Source organism: Marmota flaviventris, chromosome 4 (assembly GCF_047511675.1).
Source record: "Marmota flaviventris isolate mMarFla1 chromosome 4, mMarFla1.hap1, whole genome shotgun sequence".
NCBI classification, from domain to species: Eukaryota; Metazoa; Chordata; class Mammalia; order Rodentia; family Sciuridae; genus Marmota; species Marmota flaviventris.
Window position 1 is genome coordinate 50328928 of NC_092501.1, and position 19066 is coordinate 50347993.

At 36.7% G+C, this 19066-nt stretch overlaps 1 protein-coding gene and 1 non-coding gene across 15 annotated transcripts in view; both read left to right on the plus strand.

Annotated features, from left to right (window-relative positions):
• The window catches only part of Usp54 (ubiquitin specific peptidase 54), a 134491-nt gene that overhangs the window by 86017 nt on the left and 29408 nt on the right, over nt 1-19066 (plus strand). For 9 of the 14 annotated variants that reach the window (XM_071611167.1, XM_071611165.1, XM_071611168.1 and 6 more), the window contains 11 exons: nt 5783-5917; nt 8080-8193; nt 8327-8409; nt 8855-8960; nt 9069-9215; nt 10877-11026; nt 13237-13405; nt 14685-14855; nt 17724-17855; nt 18028-18408; nt 18632-18863. In XM_071611167.1, coding sequence (XP_071467268.1) covers nt 5783-5917; nt 8080-8193; nt 8327-8409; nt 8855-8960; nt 9069-9215; nt 10877-11026; nt 13237-13405; nt 14685-14855; nt 17724-17855; nt 18028-18408; nt 18632-18863 — 1820 coding nt within the window. Of the gene's footprint in view, nt 1-5782; nt 5918-8079; nt 8194-8326; nt 8410-8854; nt 8961-9068; nt 9216-10876; nt 11027-13236; nt 13406-14684; nt 14856-17723; nt 17856-18027; nt 18409-18631; nt 18864-19066 lie in introns of those variants that run through there. The other 5 variants (XM_034635796.2, XM_027931202.2, XM_071611174.1 and 2 more) reach the window with 3 other exon arrangements.
• On the plus strand, nt 12077-12180 carry LOC114089552 (U6 spliceosomal RNA). Its single transcript, XR_003582200.1, has one exon. It is a non-coding gene; the product is annotated as a U6 spliceosomal RNA (small nuclear RNA).

Sequence of the window (19066 nt, forward strand, 5' to 3'; positions counted from 1 at the left end):
TATTAACAACAACAACAATAAAAAACTTAAAAAAAAAATTACTCTTAAAGGGGCTGGGGTTGTGGCTCAGCAGTAGAGCACTTGCCTAGCATGTGTGATGCCCTGGGTTCAATCCTCAGCACCACATAAAAATAAATAAATAAAACAAAGGTATTGTGTCCAACTACAACTAAAAAATAAATATTTTTAAAAATTACTCCTAAATATAATAATGATGATAAGAATAATGCTTTCTGACAGCAAGTTTGTGCATGTGCATGCATACACATGAATGCATATATTCATTTTAATCCTCAAATAAACCTAGGAGATACTTATACTCTTACAAAATTGAGATCTAGAAAAATTAAATAATTTGCCCAAGGTCTTATAACAACAGTACCTTATATATCAGGGTTGAGAGTTTGAAAACAGTTTGGCTTCAGTATCCAAACTCTTAAGCATTATATTATATTTTATTATATTTAGTACTTTTGTGTGTGTGTGTGTGCTATTTTGAGACAGGGTCTCACTAAGTTGTTTAGAGCCTCTCTAAGTTGCTGAGGCTGGCCTTGAACTTGCAATCCTCCTGTCTCAGCCTCCTGGGTTGCTGAGATTATAGGTGTGTCCACCAAGCCTGGCAATTTAGCTATTATATTATGCCATCTCTGAGTGGAGCCCTCTCCTTTCTCAAACAGGGTCTTCTGAACCACAGAACACAGAAAGTGACTGTTTTCTTAATTCTTCCTAAGATGGTATATAGCTAGTGTTATGCATAGGAGAGAAGTTATTTCATCAGGAATAGCGGATGCCTTAGAGTAACAGGGCTTAATTCTTAAGGAAACCTCATTGGGAAAGACTAAATGGAGTGAAGTATGTAAATGTCAGCTTTGTACAGAGCTATCCTGGAAATAATTTCCTGTTGGGTTGTTTTGGAGCCAATTTTGAACTCCAAACAAAGGACCAAATCTAGCTGGCCTGGGGGTGCACTCCTGTAATTCCAGTGGCTCAGGAGGCAGGAAGGAGGATGGCAAGTTCAAGGCCAGGGTCATTCTCTGCTTGGAGACAATTCACTTTGCTTTTACTTTACTTTCAAGTTACTTTCACTTATAATAAAGTTTTCTTGCATAGCAAAAAAATGAAAATATAATAAACAAATAAATAAAATAAAGTTTGAGGCCAGCCTCAGCAACTTAGTGTGGCCCCAAGCAACTTAATGAGACCCTATTATATTTTTCAAAATAAAAAGGGCTGGGGATGTAGTTTAGTGGTTAAGCATTCCTGGGTTCAATCTCTGGTACCAAAACAAAACAAAACAAATCTCATCCATTCCTTGCCCTGGAGATAGAGTTTTAGAGCTTTTGTCAGGGGAGTGGTAATGTCTTACCAATAACAATTGAGAAGAGCAATAGGCTGGGAAACAGTTTTGCCAAGCTAGTGTGACTTTATTTCATCCAATTATCAGTTTATCAGACCACATGCAATTTGTAGAAATAGTTCCTGCTTTTTTCACCTTCCTCTTCCTTTTCTTCACCTTATTCCCCTAAAATTTCAAAATCTAAAGATCACTAGACAGATATCCCAACTGTTTACCTGTGGACCTAGACATTTTCTTTTGGTCTAAAGCAGTTTCTCATGGACATTCTTTCCCTTCCAGTAACAAATTATGGAAGGCTCTACTCTGCCTTTACTTGAATTTATAATAGGCTTGTGAATAGATTCCTAGGTTGATCCAAAATATCTTGGAATAACTGTGATAGATTTCCCCCACAACTTATTAAATAATACTAAATATGTATTGCTGGTGCTGACTCTTCCACATCATATAGAATCATTTGTAGGTAAATAATTGTAAGTTACACAATTCAAGTAATCTGTTCTTAAACTGCGTCAGGGATGGATATTGAATGTGTACAAGGAGGAAAGATGCTAGTGCGTGGATAGAATGAGGAAAATAGTTTTGATTTCAGTGCAAAGTCCTGGGTCCTGAACATGCATGGTGGGTTTGGGGCACTGCAAGAGACTTGTGTGGCTTGTATGGGGTGAACCAAAAATAGACTAGTTGGCCAGGTAATGTATGGCTTTATAACTTTGACTTTTACTCAGTATTCAATGATAAATCTTTTAAGTGTTTGAGAAGAAGAATGGTACTATCCGATTTATATTTTTTAAAAAATCATCTGACTACTGTATTTTTTTTTTTAATTTTAGTTGTAGTTGGACATGATACCTTTATTTTATTTTAATGTGGTGCTGAGGATCGAACCCAGGGCTTCTCACGTGCTAGACGAGCACTCTACCACTGAGCCACAATTCCAGCCCATGACTACTGTATGAAACTGCTGCTTCTTTGAGACAAAGGGGTCAGTCAAGAGATTGTTGCAGGGCTGGGGATGTGGCTCAAGCGGTAACGCGCTCACCTGGCATGCGTGGGACACTGGGTTTGATCCTCAGCACCACATAAAAAAAATTTTAAAAATTGCAAGAATAAAGGGATGAATTGGCTTGAACTAGCATAGTAGCAGATGAAATGGATTTACAAATCCAGAATTCAGGATGGAGATTTGGGCTGTTGATGTAAATGTGGGCATTGTCAGTGTATGTGTGGTATTCAAAATCATGATTGTAGATGAAACTACTAAGAGTGCAAATGACTGACTGTAGAGAAATCAAGAGATCTGAAGCCTGAGTCTTAGAATTGGTAAGAAACTGTCAAAGGAGAATGATGAGTGACCAATGAGGTAGAAAGATAAACAGGAGAGTTGGTACTGTGGATGCTAAGGGAAGAAAACATTTTCAAGATCAGCTAAGTTAAATGCTGCTGATAGGTCAAATATCATGAGGACCAAGAATTAGACACTCAAGCTCAGTAGGTCCTTGTATTCCTAGATCACATTGTAGGTTTATAAGGTGGTCTTGTTTCTAGTCTCATTAGTATTGTATCTGAAAAAAATGCTGTTTTTTTTTAATCTGAAGAATTTCTAATATTTTAAAGAGATATACCTTCTTTTGTTGGTATGTAATGCATTGCTCAGTGGGTCATTTATCTTTGTGGTTTAGTGAGGATGTGGGACACATAATGTTAAGGAACATGTTCTAGTCTCAGGGGAGAGTCTAACACCACCTGAGAAGCACTCATCAAGCCAAGTGCCACTTGTTGTCACTTGTTTTCATTCTCTGGACATTGCCTTCAAACAGGGTTCAGGTATAGGTAAAGCCAGAGAAGATAGATAACATGTAATTACACTGAAATAAAAAATGACTGTGCATCAAAATAGACTGTAACCAAGGTCATTAGGCTAGAAGATATTTGCATGCTAACAAAGAATCCAGAGAGATTAAAAGTAGTTAGAAAGACTAGCATTAGCCAATCTAACAGTATTCATTTTTAAAAATATCTATTTTAGTTGTTGATGGACCTTCCTTCCTTCCTTCCTTCCTTCCTTCCTTCCCTTTCTTTCTTTCTTTTTTTCATATTTTTTTAGTTGTTGATGGACCTTTATTTTATTTATTTGTATGTGGTGCTGAGAATCGAATCCAGTGCCTCACACATGCCAGGCAAGCGCTGTACCACTGAGCCACACCCCCAGTCCCTAGTATTCATTTTTGACAGTATTTTGAATATGGGGATATTTATGTCATATACTACTGGGAGTACAAGTTGTCATTGCCTCTTCTTAATAGCAGAAAAATTGGAGACTACCAAAATGTCTGTTAATAAAGAGATAGAATATAGTTGTGGAATTGCCACTTGATTAAACAGAATACAGTTCAAACTGAAAAGCTTCTTCTCAGCAAAAGAAACAATCATTGAGGTGAAGAGAGAGCCTACAGAATGGGAGCAAATTTTTACCCCATGCACATCAGAGCACTAATCTCCAGGATATATAAAGAACTCAAAAAACTTAACACCAAAAAATAACCCAGTGAATAAATGGGCTAAGGAACTGAACAGCCATTTCTCAGAAGAAGATATACAATCGATCAACAAATATATGAAAAAATGTTCAACATCTCTAGCAATTAGAGGAATGCAAATCAAAACTATTCTAAGATTTCATTTCACACCAGTCAGAATGGCAATTATTAAGAATACAAGCAACAATAAGTGTTGGCAAGGATGTGGGGGAAAAGGCACACTCTTATGTTGCTGGTGGAACTGCAAATTGGTGCAAGCAATCTGGAAAACAGTATGGAGATTCCTTAGAAAGCTTGGAATGTAACCACCATTTGACCCTGCTATCCCACTCCTCAGTCTATACCCAGGGACTTAAAAACGGCATACTACAGGGATGCAGCCACATCAGTGTTTATAGCAGCACAATTCACAATAGCTAAATTGTGGAACCAACCTAGATACCCTTCAATAGATGAATGGATAAAGAAACAGTGGTGTGTGTGTGTGTGTGTGTATGTTTATACACACACAGATATATATATATATATACACACATATGTATATACATATGTGTATATATATATACACACACGGAATATTACTCAGCATTGAAAAAGAATAAAATTATGGCATTTGCAGGTAAATGGATGAAGTTGAAGAATATCATGCTAAGTGAAGTAAGCCAATCCCCAAAAAAACAAAATCTGAATGTGTTCTCTGATAAGTGGATGCTGATCCATAATGGGAGTGGGGGGACAGCATGGAAGGAATGGAGGAACTTTGGATAGGGAAAAGGGGAGGGAGGAGAAGGGAGGAAACATGGGGGTAGGAAAGAGGTGGAATGAGATGGACATTATTTTTCTAGGTATATGTATGAATACATGAATGGTGTGACTCTACTTTGTGTACAATCAGAAAAATGAAAAATTGTGTTCCATTTGTATACTATGAATCCAAATGCATTCTGCTGTCATGTATAACTAATTAGAACAAATAAATAATTAATTTTAAAAAACTGTGCAGGAGCTAGGGTTGTGGCTCAGTGGTTGAGTGCTTGCCTAGCATGTGTGAGGCACTGGATTTGATTCTCAGAACCACATATAAACAAATGAACAAAATAAAGGTCCATCAACATCTAAAAAAATATGGCATGCAGTAGAGAAGAAGAATGTTTTTGAGATTTATCAATGTGGATAGATCTCAAAAACAATGCTGAATTTAAAAACAAAACACAAGAAACATCCAGTGTGATAGTTTTGATGTGAACAAAATGTACATAGACACAAAATTATGCTATATAATTATATATTTGTATATAGAGGTATTAGAAACAGAAGACTATGCAAAAAACTCATTATACTCTGACTAGTAGAGGTGGGGAAGTCTTAAAAAAGACTTTAGCTTTGTCTGTAGATTGAAAGTAAACATGATGGAATGTTTATTTCTAGGTGATAGACAACAGATTTTTGTTATATTCTTTTTTATACTTTTAAAATTTTATGTTAGCTGAAAAATTTAAAACAAGAGGGCCAAGTTTCATAGGATGAGCCCCCAAAGAGTAAGTTGCCAATCCATTTACATGTAACTTACTCTTTTTTGTTTTTTAACCTAAATATCTACTTCTGTCTATTACGGGAAATAAGGTAACTTCATTATGTTAATGGTCTCTCCTAATGTGTGTCCTTGGCATCACACTCAGATGGATGATCTGTTAGCACAGATTGTACCCTTCATTCTGACTCTTGATTTTTATTAAAAAATTACTAACTGCAAGCATATCAACCCATGGGAAATATTTTTGCTTCTATAGCTGTCAGTACAGAGATGCTAACATGACAAAGAGGTGAGTGTAGAAGCTTAATAACAGCATTGTGCTTTTTCACTTGTCTAATCTTTTCTCTACAGGGAATCTTTAACCAGTTTCAGTGTAGTAGTGAAAAAGTGCTTCCATCTGATACTCTCCGCAGTGCTCTGGCAAAGACTTTCCAGGATGAACAGCGTTTCCAGCTGGGAATTATGGATGATGCTGCAGAGTGCTTTGTAAGTGCTGGCCTCTGGCCCTTTTTGATATGGGGCAGGTCTCCTAAATGGTCTCCACCAAGGCTGACTACTTTATGATGAGATTAACTATGCCCTGATCTTTATAGTTATAACTAGGAGTTCTCTAGTTTCCCCTAGGTCTGTAGTGTCTCTCCTATTGCAGTGTGAATTGCCTAATGACTTTATTATCTCTCCTTCAGGATTAGGCTAGTTTTATGCATGCCTTTGCATAAAACAGTGGCTCTTAGTTTCCAAGGAGCCATTAAAATACAAATTGCTGGATTGTACCCTCAGAGCTTCTGATTCAGTAGCCTGGGTTAGGGCACAAGAGTATCTATCTCTAATAAATTCCTAGGTGATGCTGATATTAATGCTGCTGGTCTGGGGACTTTTTGAATTTATCTGGTTTTAAAAATAGTCAACAGGGAATAATTGAGTCCCTAATATAAGTGTGATATGCTAAATAGACATCTGTGTTGCCCCCAATGACTCAATAGAAGATCCTAACTTTTCTGAATTGTGTGTTGTACCTATCAATCTTTAAAAGACTTTGTGGAACAAATAAAAACATCTAGATTGATGTACATCCCATCGAAGGATAAATATTGGGCCAAAAATTCTCAGAGGTACTCCTGAGAATTTGGATTGTTGAAAATGGCATCTCTACTCTGGAAAAGTTTGGTCATTTCTTATAGAACTAAACATGCAAACTCTACCATATGATACATCAGTTGCATTCCTGGACACGTATCCCAGAGAAATAAAAAATTATGGTCATACAAAAATATATACATTAATGTTCATAGAAACTTTATACATAATGGTAAAAAACTGGAAGTAACCCAAATGTCCTTCAGTGGATAGATAGTAAAACTGTAGTACTTTTATGCCATGGAATACTATGCAGCAATGAAAAGGAGTGAATGGTTGATTTATGTAACAACTTGGATGGATCTTCAGGGATCAGTGCTGAGTGAAATGTAATATCAAAAGATTATATACCTTATAATCCCATTTATATAACATTTTCTTTCTCTCTCTCTTCCTCCCTCCCTCCCTCCCTCCCTCTCTCTCTTTCTCTTTCTCCCCCCCTCCCCCCCAGGTATCGAACTCAGGAGCACTTAACCACTGAGCTACCTCCCTAGCCCTTTTTTATTTTTTATTTTAAGACAGTTTCTCACTAAGTCTTGATTGCGGTGAGGTTACATGACTCTATACATGTTATAAAATTGCATAAACACACAAGTGCATGTAAAACTGATAAAATCTGAATAAATTAGATTATATTGACACCCATTTTCTGTTTTATTTTGTTTTTAAATACCTTTATTTTGTTTATTTAGTTTGTTTATGTGGTGCTGGGGATTGAACCTAGTGCCTCATGCATATTAGGCAAGCACTCTACCACTGAGCCACAACCCTAGTCCCCATTTTCTGTTTTTGATAGTTTTTTTTTTTTTTTTTTTAAACTAAAGCCTTATAGTTATACATAGTAGTTAGGTTAATCCTGACAATATCATACATGTATAGAATTTGATTTCAGTTCATGTTCCTCCACTTTTGCCTTTCCTTCTCCCTCCCCCAGTTTTCTTTCCTCTACGGAGTTTCCTTTTGCTTATCTATTTATTTTTTATTTGTTCTTTCTGCTTTATACATAAAGGTGAAATTCCCTATGGTATATTTATGTCTGCACATAGCATGGTTTTAAAACATTCATTCTGCATTCTCTTTCCTGTCCTTCTCTCTATCTCCTTCTATTCTATTGATCTTTCCTATTTTTTTCAATATCAGATCCTCCTTACCTCCTTTCCCTTATTTTGTTCTAGCTTCCACATATGAGAGAAAACATTCCACCTTTGATTTCCTGAGACTGGCTTTTGATGTTGTTTTTTGAAAAAAGGTTAAAAAAAAATCAGTGGTACTGATTGGGGTTGAGGTTGTAGCTCAGTGGCAGAATGCTTGTCTAGCATGTGTGAGGCACTTGGTTCGATCCCTAGCTCCACATAAAAATAAGCAAATAAAATTAATGTATGCTAAAAAAGAATCAGTGTTCTTCCTCCTTTCCAGGAGGATTACTATTTTTCTGGGTAAATTGTTTACTAGTTTGTCCATTTGTCTGTTTAAGTATTGTTGGTATATTGCTTTTGTTCTTTCCCTGTTAGGAAAACCTCCTGATGAGAATTCACTTCCATATTGCTGATGAAACCAAAGAAGATATATGTACTGCCCAACACTGCATTTCCCACCAGAAATTTGCAATGACGTTGTTTGAGCAGGTGATTCCTTATCTTTGCCCCCATTTCTTATATCTTTCCTTCAAGAACACTTGATCCTGGGATATGGGTTATTAAATGGGTTACAAAACATTGTGACTGGCTGTTTAAGTTTTGTTTTTTCTCCCTGGCCCAGTGTGTATGTACTAGCTGTGGTGCCACTTCTGATCCCCTGCCTTTCATCCAGATGGTGCATTACATCTCCACTACTTCCCTTTGGTGAGTTTTAGAGAGTTCTCTGTTATACCCTTAGACACTCCACCAGTTTATTGGACTTTAACTGAAGGCCACCAAATAACATATATCCTTATTGCTGAATCTGTGTTCTGAACTCAGAACACTTATTTATTTAAAAATAACTTTTGTTCTCCTTCTTTCCCCTCCCATCCCTCCTCTTTTCTTAGGCTCAGTTCTGGTCAGCAAAGTGGGAGGAGAAGTGGGGATTCTATGAGCTTTGGATTTTGGGACAGGTAGCAGTACTCATATTGTGTTTGTGGGACACTGAGGCCGGTCAGGATAAGGGGCTGTGGATTTTGGGCAGAGGAAGAAAATCAAACATGTGAATTAGGAGTTTGTATGAATGATTTTTTAAACAAATTTAACCATGACTCAGTACAAGTTCCACCATTACTCCCCTCTGTCTACCCCCTGCCCCATCTTGAAGCAATCAGGCTATTTGTATGCTGGAAAGACGAGAAAAACCTTCGCCAAGCATGTTTGGTGAGCTGTTGCAGAACGCCAGCACCATGGGGGATCTGCGGAACTGTCCGGTAAGTTAAGTTGTGGGGGTTCAGAGTGAGAAGGAGAATCTTGATTCAGTGGAATTGAGGCAGAGTCAGTGGGAAACTTGTTGATTTAGCATGGTATATATATTTCAGAGCAACTGTGGAGAGAGGATCCGGATTCGCCGTGTATTGATGAATGCTCCGCAGATTATCACAATTGGGCTGGTATGGGACTCCGACCATTCAGACTTGGCAGAAGATGTTATCCACAGTCTGGGCACCTGCCTTAAGTTGGGTGATGTGCGTGTTAGTTACCTTTATCTCTGACTTAGAGTTCTTGTATCTTAGTATTGCTCAAGCACTGAACAAAAAGGTATGTCTTAGATGACACATATTATAGAGTTTTGGACTGATATACTCATGCTTATTTATATAGATACCTGTACCTGTATGTATATGCTCACATATCTCCTTTGTGAAGGTGGTAAAGGCTTTTTAGAAGAAATGGGATGATTTTGACCTTAAAAAGGATAGGATTCGTAGAGCTTATTAGCTCCTGGTAAAAATGAATTAATCAATAGAGTTATTGCATGCTCTATTTATTGTTGTTTATAACAGCATGGTATAGCAAAGTATATATAACCAAAGGTAGTAAGGTCAAAGGTGTGAGCAATCCTGACCATAACTGCTATGGGATTTGAAGGAGTTGATACCTGAGCCCAGGCATATAAAAAACCAATATCTGTTGAGAAGGTAATGATGCAGCTTGGAGGAAAATTTAGTGTTTTTTATATATATATATATATATATATATATATATATATATATATATATATATATTTTTTTTTTTTTTTTTTTTTAGTTGTAATTGTACACAATACCTTTATTTTTTTTATGTGGTGCTGAGGATTGAACCCAGCACCTCACACGTGCTCTATACCGCTGAACCACAACCCCAGCCCCAATTTAGTGTTTTTTGAGGTGTATTTATTTAGGGAAATAGGGAAGAAGTCTTCAGATTGGATCTCTACTTTATCCAATCTATGTCCTAATGTAGGCACAGCCAGCGTTTTCCTTCAGTTCAAGAAGAACTAGAAAGTCTAGCTTTCTTTCTACTAGTTTCTCTCTAGGATAGTCCTTTGACTAAGGGAAGCCTTCATTGTTTTAAAGTTAACCCATTATTGAGGATAAATAAACTATCTGGGAACTTAATTTAGATCTCCTCAAGGTATCTGACCTGAGAAGGCTATCACAATAAAATCTCTTTTTAAAAATTTTCTATAGTCGGCATATTCTGTACTTTTTGGTTTAAATTTTATGTTTATTTCCCAACCATTTATGTTCCTCAAGGCCAGAATCCTTTTCCTCAAATGTTTTTGTATGGCTCTTAGTACTCAGGACAATGTTGGGTACCTAGGAATTGCAATGCTGGTAACCAGAATTGTATTGCTCCTCCTAAGGACTTTCTTCCCACTGCTTAAGTTCTTGTAGGAAATGTAATTTTTGTGTGGTCAGCTGATAAGAAGCCTTTGAAAATTAAGAGCGTTTAAATAAAAACACTTTCTAGGTTCCTGATAGGCTTCAAGGAGAAAATATTGAAAAATATGAAGAAAACATCACCTCTTGCCAACTTACTGACCACCATCTGTCTTGCTTTTCCTTCCTTTTTCCCTTCTTAAGTTTATTTCTGTTTTTTAAATTTTTATTTGTTCTTTTTAGTTAGAATCCATTTTGATATGTTTATATAAGCATGAAATATATCTTATTCTAATTAGGATCCCAGTCTTGTGAATGTTTAGGTTTATTTCTGATGATTAATCTGGACTAGTAAAAAAAAACTTAGACTGAAGGGAGGAGGAAGCAAGTTAGTACCTTAATTAGATGTTGATGGAGCCTACTGAGAGGTGATGTGAAATGGTTGAATATGTAACAGTTCTTTCTTTTCTTTTTTTTTCCTATAGCTATTTTTCAGAGTGACAGATGACCGGGCCAAGCAGTCTGAACTGTACTTAGTAGGAATGATCTGTTATTATGGCAAACATTATTCTACATTCTTTTTTCAAACAAAGATACGCAAGTGGATGTATTTTGATGATGCTCATGTCAAGGAGGTAGGAATAGTCAAGGCTGTCTTGAAGGGTTTGGTGACTGCAATGAGAAAAGCAAGAATAGCCAGGCACAGTGGCACACACCTATAATCCCAGTGACTCAGGAGACTGAGGCAGGAGAATCTCATTTGAGGCCAGTCTCATTAATTTAGCAAGTTCCTCAGTAACTTTGCAAGATCCTGTCTCAAAATAAAAAGGGATGGGGATGTAACTCAGTGATAAAGCACCCCTGGCTTCAATCCCCAGTACCAAAACCAAACAAATAAAAACAAGGATATTCATTTATCTTCATTTTTCATTTTTGTAATTTTGAATGGTGATCCCACCCATCTCTTTAAGATGTACTTTATATTTTTATCTTTCTGGGTAACTATATGCCAAATTTTATATGAGTATTATTAGTTTTGTCTTCTCCAATAGATGCCTAGTTCTTTGAAGACAGGATCAGTGTATCTTCTGTTATTTTTTCTGAATCCCCTCATCAGAAAAAATAGTCCTGTATTTATAGTTGATGAAGTATTTTTTAAAGTGTGTTAATTAGTTCATTTGAGTGGGAATAGGCTAATCTCTCAAATTTGAGTATAAGGTCAACACAAAATTTAGAATTCCAAATCTTGGAATGGAATTACCAGTGGGCAATACTTTGTCTGAGGGCTGAAATACATTATTCTTTAATTTTTTTTTTTTGTTTTCCAAAGTGTCCTATTCAGATTAGCATGTTTTGCAGGGGTAATGTAGGGAAAATACGGCCATAGTGATACTTAAAGCAGGAAACTTGGTACTGTCTAAAGCACAAAGTGATCTGTATGAGTAGGAAGCCCCTTGTGATGACATTAGCAACTAGGGGGAACTTCTGAATATACCAATTCATGGACTTGAAGCAGTATCTTTGTCAAGTTCTCTTATCTCTCTCTCTCTCTCTCTCTTTTCTTCCTCTCTCTCTCTCCCTCCCCCGCTCTCTTTGTTGTTGTTATAATTTGGGGAGACATATAAATTATTTGAGTATTAGGTTTTTATTTGAAAAATACTCTTATAAGGTATTATAATATTTGTGTGCTTGCTTCAGCAGCACATGTACTAAGATTGGAATGATACAGAGATTAGCATGGCCCTTATACAAAATTGATAAGCAAATTCATGAAGTGTTCCATATTTTTATAGCAAATTATTAAATAAAGTTATAAAACAAAAAAAGGTTTGTATGGGGAAGCATAAATGTGTTTAATTAAAATAATGGGAATGATATTGGCCAAGTTATATTGTATTATGTGCATGTAGAAATCTGTAACAGTAAATTCCACTGTTATGTACAACTATAATATGTTAACAAAAAAGTTTGGGGGGAGGAACAAAAATAATATAATGGTACCTCAGTTATAAATTTATTGAATATCTGCTATGAATAAAGCACTGTTCTCATTGTCTAACTGCTACAATATAGGTCACATTTAAGAGTGTGCCTGATTCAAGCTTAAGATGGGATGAGCATGGGGATTTGGTTGGATTGTTGTTTCCATGGCTGTTCTGTTATTCTTTTCCACTGTGATAGCAGAGCTGAATCCATCATAGGCGAAGACTGAGAGGTTCAGCTGTCTATTCTAAGCAGCTTGACATTTTATGCCCTATCATGTGTGAACTCTGAAACTGAATGCCATTTATTCTATATCAGTCTGCAAGAGAAAGCCTGTGTGCTCTTCAGCTTCCTAAAAGTGATTTTAATATATAGGAGTAAATAATAAAAATGCAAAATTCAAATGAAGGCTTTAATTAAATGTCTGAGAAAAGAACTTGGTCATTAAGGCAACTGAAGTTCAGAGCTTTTATTCATATTTTAAAACTGAATTGATGTTTCACAGAAATAAAAGTAATTTTATTATTTATTTTATGGGATTTTTTTTTTAGTTGATGGATCTTCATTTTATTTATTCATTTATATGCAGTGCTAAAATCGAACCCAATGCCTCACACATGCTAAGCAAGTACTCTACCACTGAGTTACAGCCCCAGCCCCAATTTTATGGAATTTTTAATGCTTTCTAAAAGGATTTAGCAAAAAAAGATAAAACAAAAAGATTTATTAAGTTTAGGTCCAAGATCTCTTTTGTTGTTTCTTTACCCATTTCTTTTCTTTAGTAAAGCTGCAGAAGAAGATATGTTTTGAATTGTGGATATGAAGTATAATTGTCATGTTTTTCTGATTGTTTTTGATATAGATTGGCCCCAAATGGAAGGATGTGGTAACCAAATGCATCAAGGGACATTATCAGCCCTTGCTGCTGCTTTATGCAGACCCCCAGGGTACCCCAGTGTCTACCCAGGACTTGCCTCCCCAAGCTCAGTTCCAGTCATACATCAGGACATGCTATGATAGTGAAGATTCAGGTGAGCAACCTATTTCTCTACCTCTCCCCTCTTCCCATTCCATGTGTTCAGATAGTTGGGACTCATATTTGGGTGCTTAGCACACAGCCTAGCTTGGAGAGAGAGAGGATCCATTATATATAAGAAAGAAGTGACAACTTGTGCTGAAACCTAACTTGTGTCAGGCTTTGTTTTCTTCTGCCTTCAAAGGTATGTTTCCTAAGTCAGTTTGCCCCAGCTCAAAAGTGAGAAGGAAACTATGTTTATTTACACCAAGAAACTAAGTTTGTGAGGGAGACCTCAAGTAGTTAGTCTTCTAATGTTAGTAAAGAGGGTTGATTTTTACTAGCAATTTTAACAGTGACTTAAATGAATTGTTAAGACAAGAAAAATTGAATCACTGTAAAGCTAATCATTTTGGGGGGATGGTAAGAGAATTTTGTTTTAAAATTCCAAATGCAAGAGTGATATTCCTTCGCTTATAAATCAGTTTCTCTTTTCTGAGTCAATTTTTTAGAACTTAAATGATTTCCTATGCAAACAGTTTTCAGTTTGATGGCCACAGTCTCAGAGTAGCCCACAGAGGCTCTTAATATTTGAACTATAATCCTAATAGTTTTGGTCTGATTTCTGACAAGGAAGAAGAAAAAAAAAATTTCCCTCTTCTGGATATAGCAGTGACTCTTAGTATATTTATGAAGGAGAAGATATTTGGATTTGACATTTTTCTCCTTCCCTACTGCTTGGTATCTGGTGCTTTCTTCATACTTATTGTACCCCACATACTTCTCTCTTAAATCACTCATTTGTTCTACTGTGCATATTTTAGTTAGGTGTTTGAAAGAAAGCATTCTGACTGAACTAATTAAAACCAAAGATTAGATATCTGCCTCATAATTTCTCAGTGGTATTAAAAATGCATATAATGTCAATTAAAATTTTTATAGCAACATTCATGGCAGTTTAGGAAAAATATTATAGGATAGGGTTGGCCTGGGACTTTCCATCCAAATCAATCTTACTTCCCACAACATTTTCATTTCTTCCACTTTTTCCCCATAGGTTTTCTCAAATCCCACGGTTTTTGCACAGTGGCAGGCAAAGTGAGGGCTTTAGCAAGTTAGGGGCAAAGTGGAAGGAATTTTATATGTGTCTGGAATTTAGGAAGAATGACTCTGTAATATATCTTTCTCACCCTTCTAGGAGGTTCTTGCTTTATAGTCTTTTGTTGCATCCATTTCTTTTCCTCTTTGTCACTGTCTTTCCTCACTTTTGCATATGTGTTTCCTCCTTCCCTTAGGGAGGGAGCCCTCCATCTCAAGTGACACTCGAACAGATTCCTCAACAGAGAGCTATCCCTACAAACACTCCCACCATGAGTCTGTGGTCAGTCACTTCTCTTCTGATTCTCAGGGGACAGTCATCTATAATGTGGAGAATGATTCCATGTCCCAGAGCAGTCGGGACACAGGTAGGGACTTACACAGAGGACCCTTCTTGCCTAATTCAATTCCTGCATAGAAGGTCTCCCAAGAAAAAGAAACAGAGGCAAGTCAGAAATGTTTGCCATGATGGGTAGAAAGGCACAGAACTTGGGTAATTATGTGGAATGCAAGGAAACAACACACTTCTGAATGAACAATGATACTCCATTGCACCCACTCCTGTCAACAGCAACAAATCAATAAGGGCCATTGTAATATGATTGTTTGATGTGATTATTTCTGAAGTCTGTTTTTCTCCTGTTATTTGCTTTCATTGTGCATTCCACACAGAGAACGTTCTTAAATTATTTTATCTGTAGGAGAGTATACCTGCGTCAGTGGAAGCAGGAAGAAACCAATATAGTGAATACAAGAAAGAATAGAGTGAATCCTGAGATGAAAAGTTCATTGTGGGAGATAGAACTATCTGAGGCATAACACAGTACCCATATTCTTTTTTTTTTTTTTTTTTTTTTTTTGGTGCTGGGTATTGAACCCAGAGCAAGCACTCTACTAACTAATCTACATCCCCAGCCTCTTTTTTTTTTTTTCAATATTTTTTTAAATTGTTGATGGACTTTATTTTATTCATTTATTTATAAACAATGCTGAGAATCAAAACCAGTGCCTCACACATGTGAGGCAAGCACTCTACCACTGAGCCGCAACTCCAGCCCAGTGCCCATGTTCTTAAGAAATTGGGGAATTTGTGAGTTTCTGGCTTCATATTGGGGAGTTATAATCCCTGTCTGGCCTTTTTTTAAAGTGAGAATTTCACGCATTCATAAGTATGTAGAAGAGTATACTGCCCCTCTAGGTACCCATCACTTAGTTTAGTAATGATAATTCATAACCAATTTAGTTATACCCACTTTTCCCACTCCTGAATTATTTTGGACCAAATCCCAAGCATTGTATTTCTTTCATAAATAGTTTGGTATGTATTGCCAAAACATAATAATTTTTTTTTTTATACAAAGCATTATTACATTTAAAAATAGTAATGAGAGCTGGGGATATAGCTCAGTGGAGTAATGTTTGCCCAGCATACATGAGGCCCTGGGTTAGATCCCCATCACTGGCCCCACCCCCACAAAGAAGATAATTCCTTAAAACCACTAAATAGCCAATGAATGTTCAAATATTATTTTATAAATGTCATATTTTAAAAATTATTTTTGTGTTTCACATAAAATCCAAATGAGGTCTGCACATTGTGATAGGTTGAGTCTTTTAGGTTACTTTTAACTTATAGGCTTTGCCTCTGTTTTTTTCCTTGTAATTTATTGTTGAAGAACTAGGGATTTTGTTCTGTACATTTCTTACATTTTGAATTTTGCTGATTTTATCCCTAGGTATACTTTAACTTTTTCTGTCTCTTATTTCTCATAAATTGGTAATTAGATTTAGAAGTTGATCAAATTCATGTTGGATTTCTTTTGATGACTGCTGCATAGATGGTGTTAGGTGTGACTATAAGGCCATATTTCTGAAATAGTGAACCAGGGAGAAGCCAGACCAACGATAAACTGGGTGCTTTTTCTAGGAAAGTGAGGTTTATGTTAAATAAAGGTTTGATTATGGGACCTGTCTTTTACATTGTAAGATTTAGTTGCTCCAAGTAATTTCTTCCTTCCTTAAATCTTTTTTTGTCAGCCCAAATACAACAAAAGAAAAAAAAGCAATAAAAAAATATATGGAGCCATTGGTAGAAAATAAGTATCCATATCACTACTTTGATGATACCTGAATATCAACAAGGATTTTCATATACAAACATGAAAACAAATTTCTGTTAACTCTATGTGCATTTGAGAAGCAAGGGAGTTTTCTCTAAGCATGTCTTCAAATTTAATTCACCTTCTGGCTTTTAGCAGCTTAGTTAACAATATCCTTTAGAACCTAATCTTTGTTGTAAAGTCAGAATCATACTCAGGACATTTGTCTGCTATGGGCATGAAGCAGGGCAAGTTGCATAAAATATCCCAGCCTCCCTGGGTTTCCTAATAATTACTATTGAGGGACTATGAAATATAATGTCTGGGTGAAGTCGAGTCTGGCAAAGCATGGGTAGAAGATGAAAAAGAGAATTAATCAAAATTGAAATGTCTTTTATTTTTTGAAATTTATTTACTTACTTTTATTTTATTTATTTATTTTTATGTGGTGCTGAGGATCAAAACCAGTGCCTCACACATATCAGGCATGTGGTCTACCACTGAGCTACAGCTACAGCCCCTGAAATGTCTTTTTAAGTGATGCTTATTTAAGGACTGTTTAGAACTGGGTCTTTAAGCCATACATAATCAGAACTCTTATGGTCAAATGCTGGGGCCCATGAGATAATACCAAATGTACTAAAAATCCAACCTCACTTAATATGTGTTGCCAAATAAAGAAGAACTCTTTATTCAATTTGTGAAAAAAAATATATTCATACACACACACACACACACACACACACACGACATTTTAATAGAAGCTTTAAAACTTACTTTTAAAATTTACCAAGATTTGGGATGTATCTGGTAGAGTACCTGCTTAGCATTTGCCAGGCTCTAGGTTTGATTCCTAGCAGTAAAGAGGCAAACAAAAAGTTACTAAGCATGTGTCTTTAGTCCTTCTGGTCATTGGAAAGATTATGAGTGCGGTTTGAGTCTGGTAATTGCTCAGGAGACATTTTACATTTGTTAAATATCTGAGTTTCTCTGCATTTATCTACAGAGAGAAACCTCTTCATAGATAGCTTTGGCCACAAATGCTTCTAATCTGTGGTACTGCCATGAATCCCTAGGTTCTCAAGGGGATCGAGGTCACTCAGATACCAGCTTACTCCCATTTCCTTGTTCTTTTAGGACATCTGACTGATAGTGAATGTAATCAGAAACACACATCCAAGAAAGGGTCCCCAGTAGAGCGCAAGAGGAACTCTGGCCGTCTTAGGAGGAAAGGTGATGAGCCACAGGCCTCAGGATATCACAGTGAAGGCAAGCTTCTGCATTGCTTCTCATTTTCATTTCCTATCAAACTTGTGTCACATTCAGACTGTTGGCTTCTCCTTTCTGTTCAAAGGGTTTTACCTTACTTTCTGGACTTTAGGATCTGGGTATTTCTAATCACTTTAAACATCTATATTTGATTCATTCTTTGTGTTTTTAGGAGAAACACTGAAAGAGAAACAGGCTCCTAGGAACGCCTCCAAATCATCCAGCAGTACCAACAGGCTAAGGGATTTTAAAGAGACAGTCAGCAATATAATTCATAACAGACCATCCCTGGCTTCTCAGACCAATATAGGATCTCCCTGTGGGGGTAGGGGAGGAGACCAACCTGACAAAAAACCTCTTAGGAACCTGTCTTTACACTCTCGTGATTGGGAAATAGAGAGTACCAGCAGTGAGTCAAAATCCAGTTCTTCTAGCAAGTATCGTCCAACATGGAGACCCAAACGAGAATCTCTGAATATTGACAGTATTTTTAGTAAGGACAAAAGGAAGCATTGTGGCTATACCCAGCTTAGCCCTTTTGCTGAGGACTCAGGTAAGGAGATAATTAGGGAAGAATTGGACTTTATAATAAAGATGATGGTATTTTTAAGAATTTGATTTTCTGATATACCTGGCAAGGTACATTTTTACTCTGATGTCTGGTTTGGGGGGGAATGTGAGTTCAATGAATGAGTGGTTGGAGGGAGGGATAGGTCTTTATATAGGCAGATGTTTAATTTACTTCCTTTTCCTTACTTGTCCTTTCATTGGGATAGCTAAAGAATTTACACCAGATGAACCAAACAAGCCACCTGCTTACAACACTAAACCTGTTGGACCAAGCCCTCAGTACAAACCCTGGGGCTCAGCACGACTAACCTCTCATCTTTTAGAGCAACAACCTCGCCTAATCCAGCGAATGGAATCTGGTTATGAGAGCAGTGAGAGGAACAGCAATAGCCCTGTCAGCCTGGATGCAGCCTTACCTGAGAGCTCGAATATTTGCAGGTATTGTTTGGATTTTGAATAGAGGTGTTGTCCCTTGCAGCAATGTGAGCCACCTAATTGGAGATTTCAACCATGGCTTAAATAAATTGAGAAATGGGCTTTAATATTATCTATGTGCTCTACCAAGTTTATATAGCAGCAGCACCCTCTGCTGGCAGGAAGAACAAAGGTGCTTAAGAAGTGAGAAAGCTTTCAAGTATCAG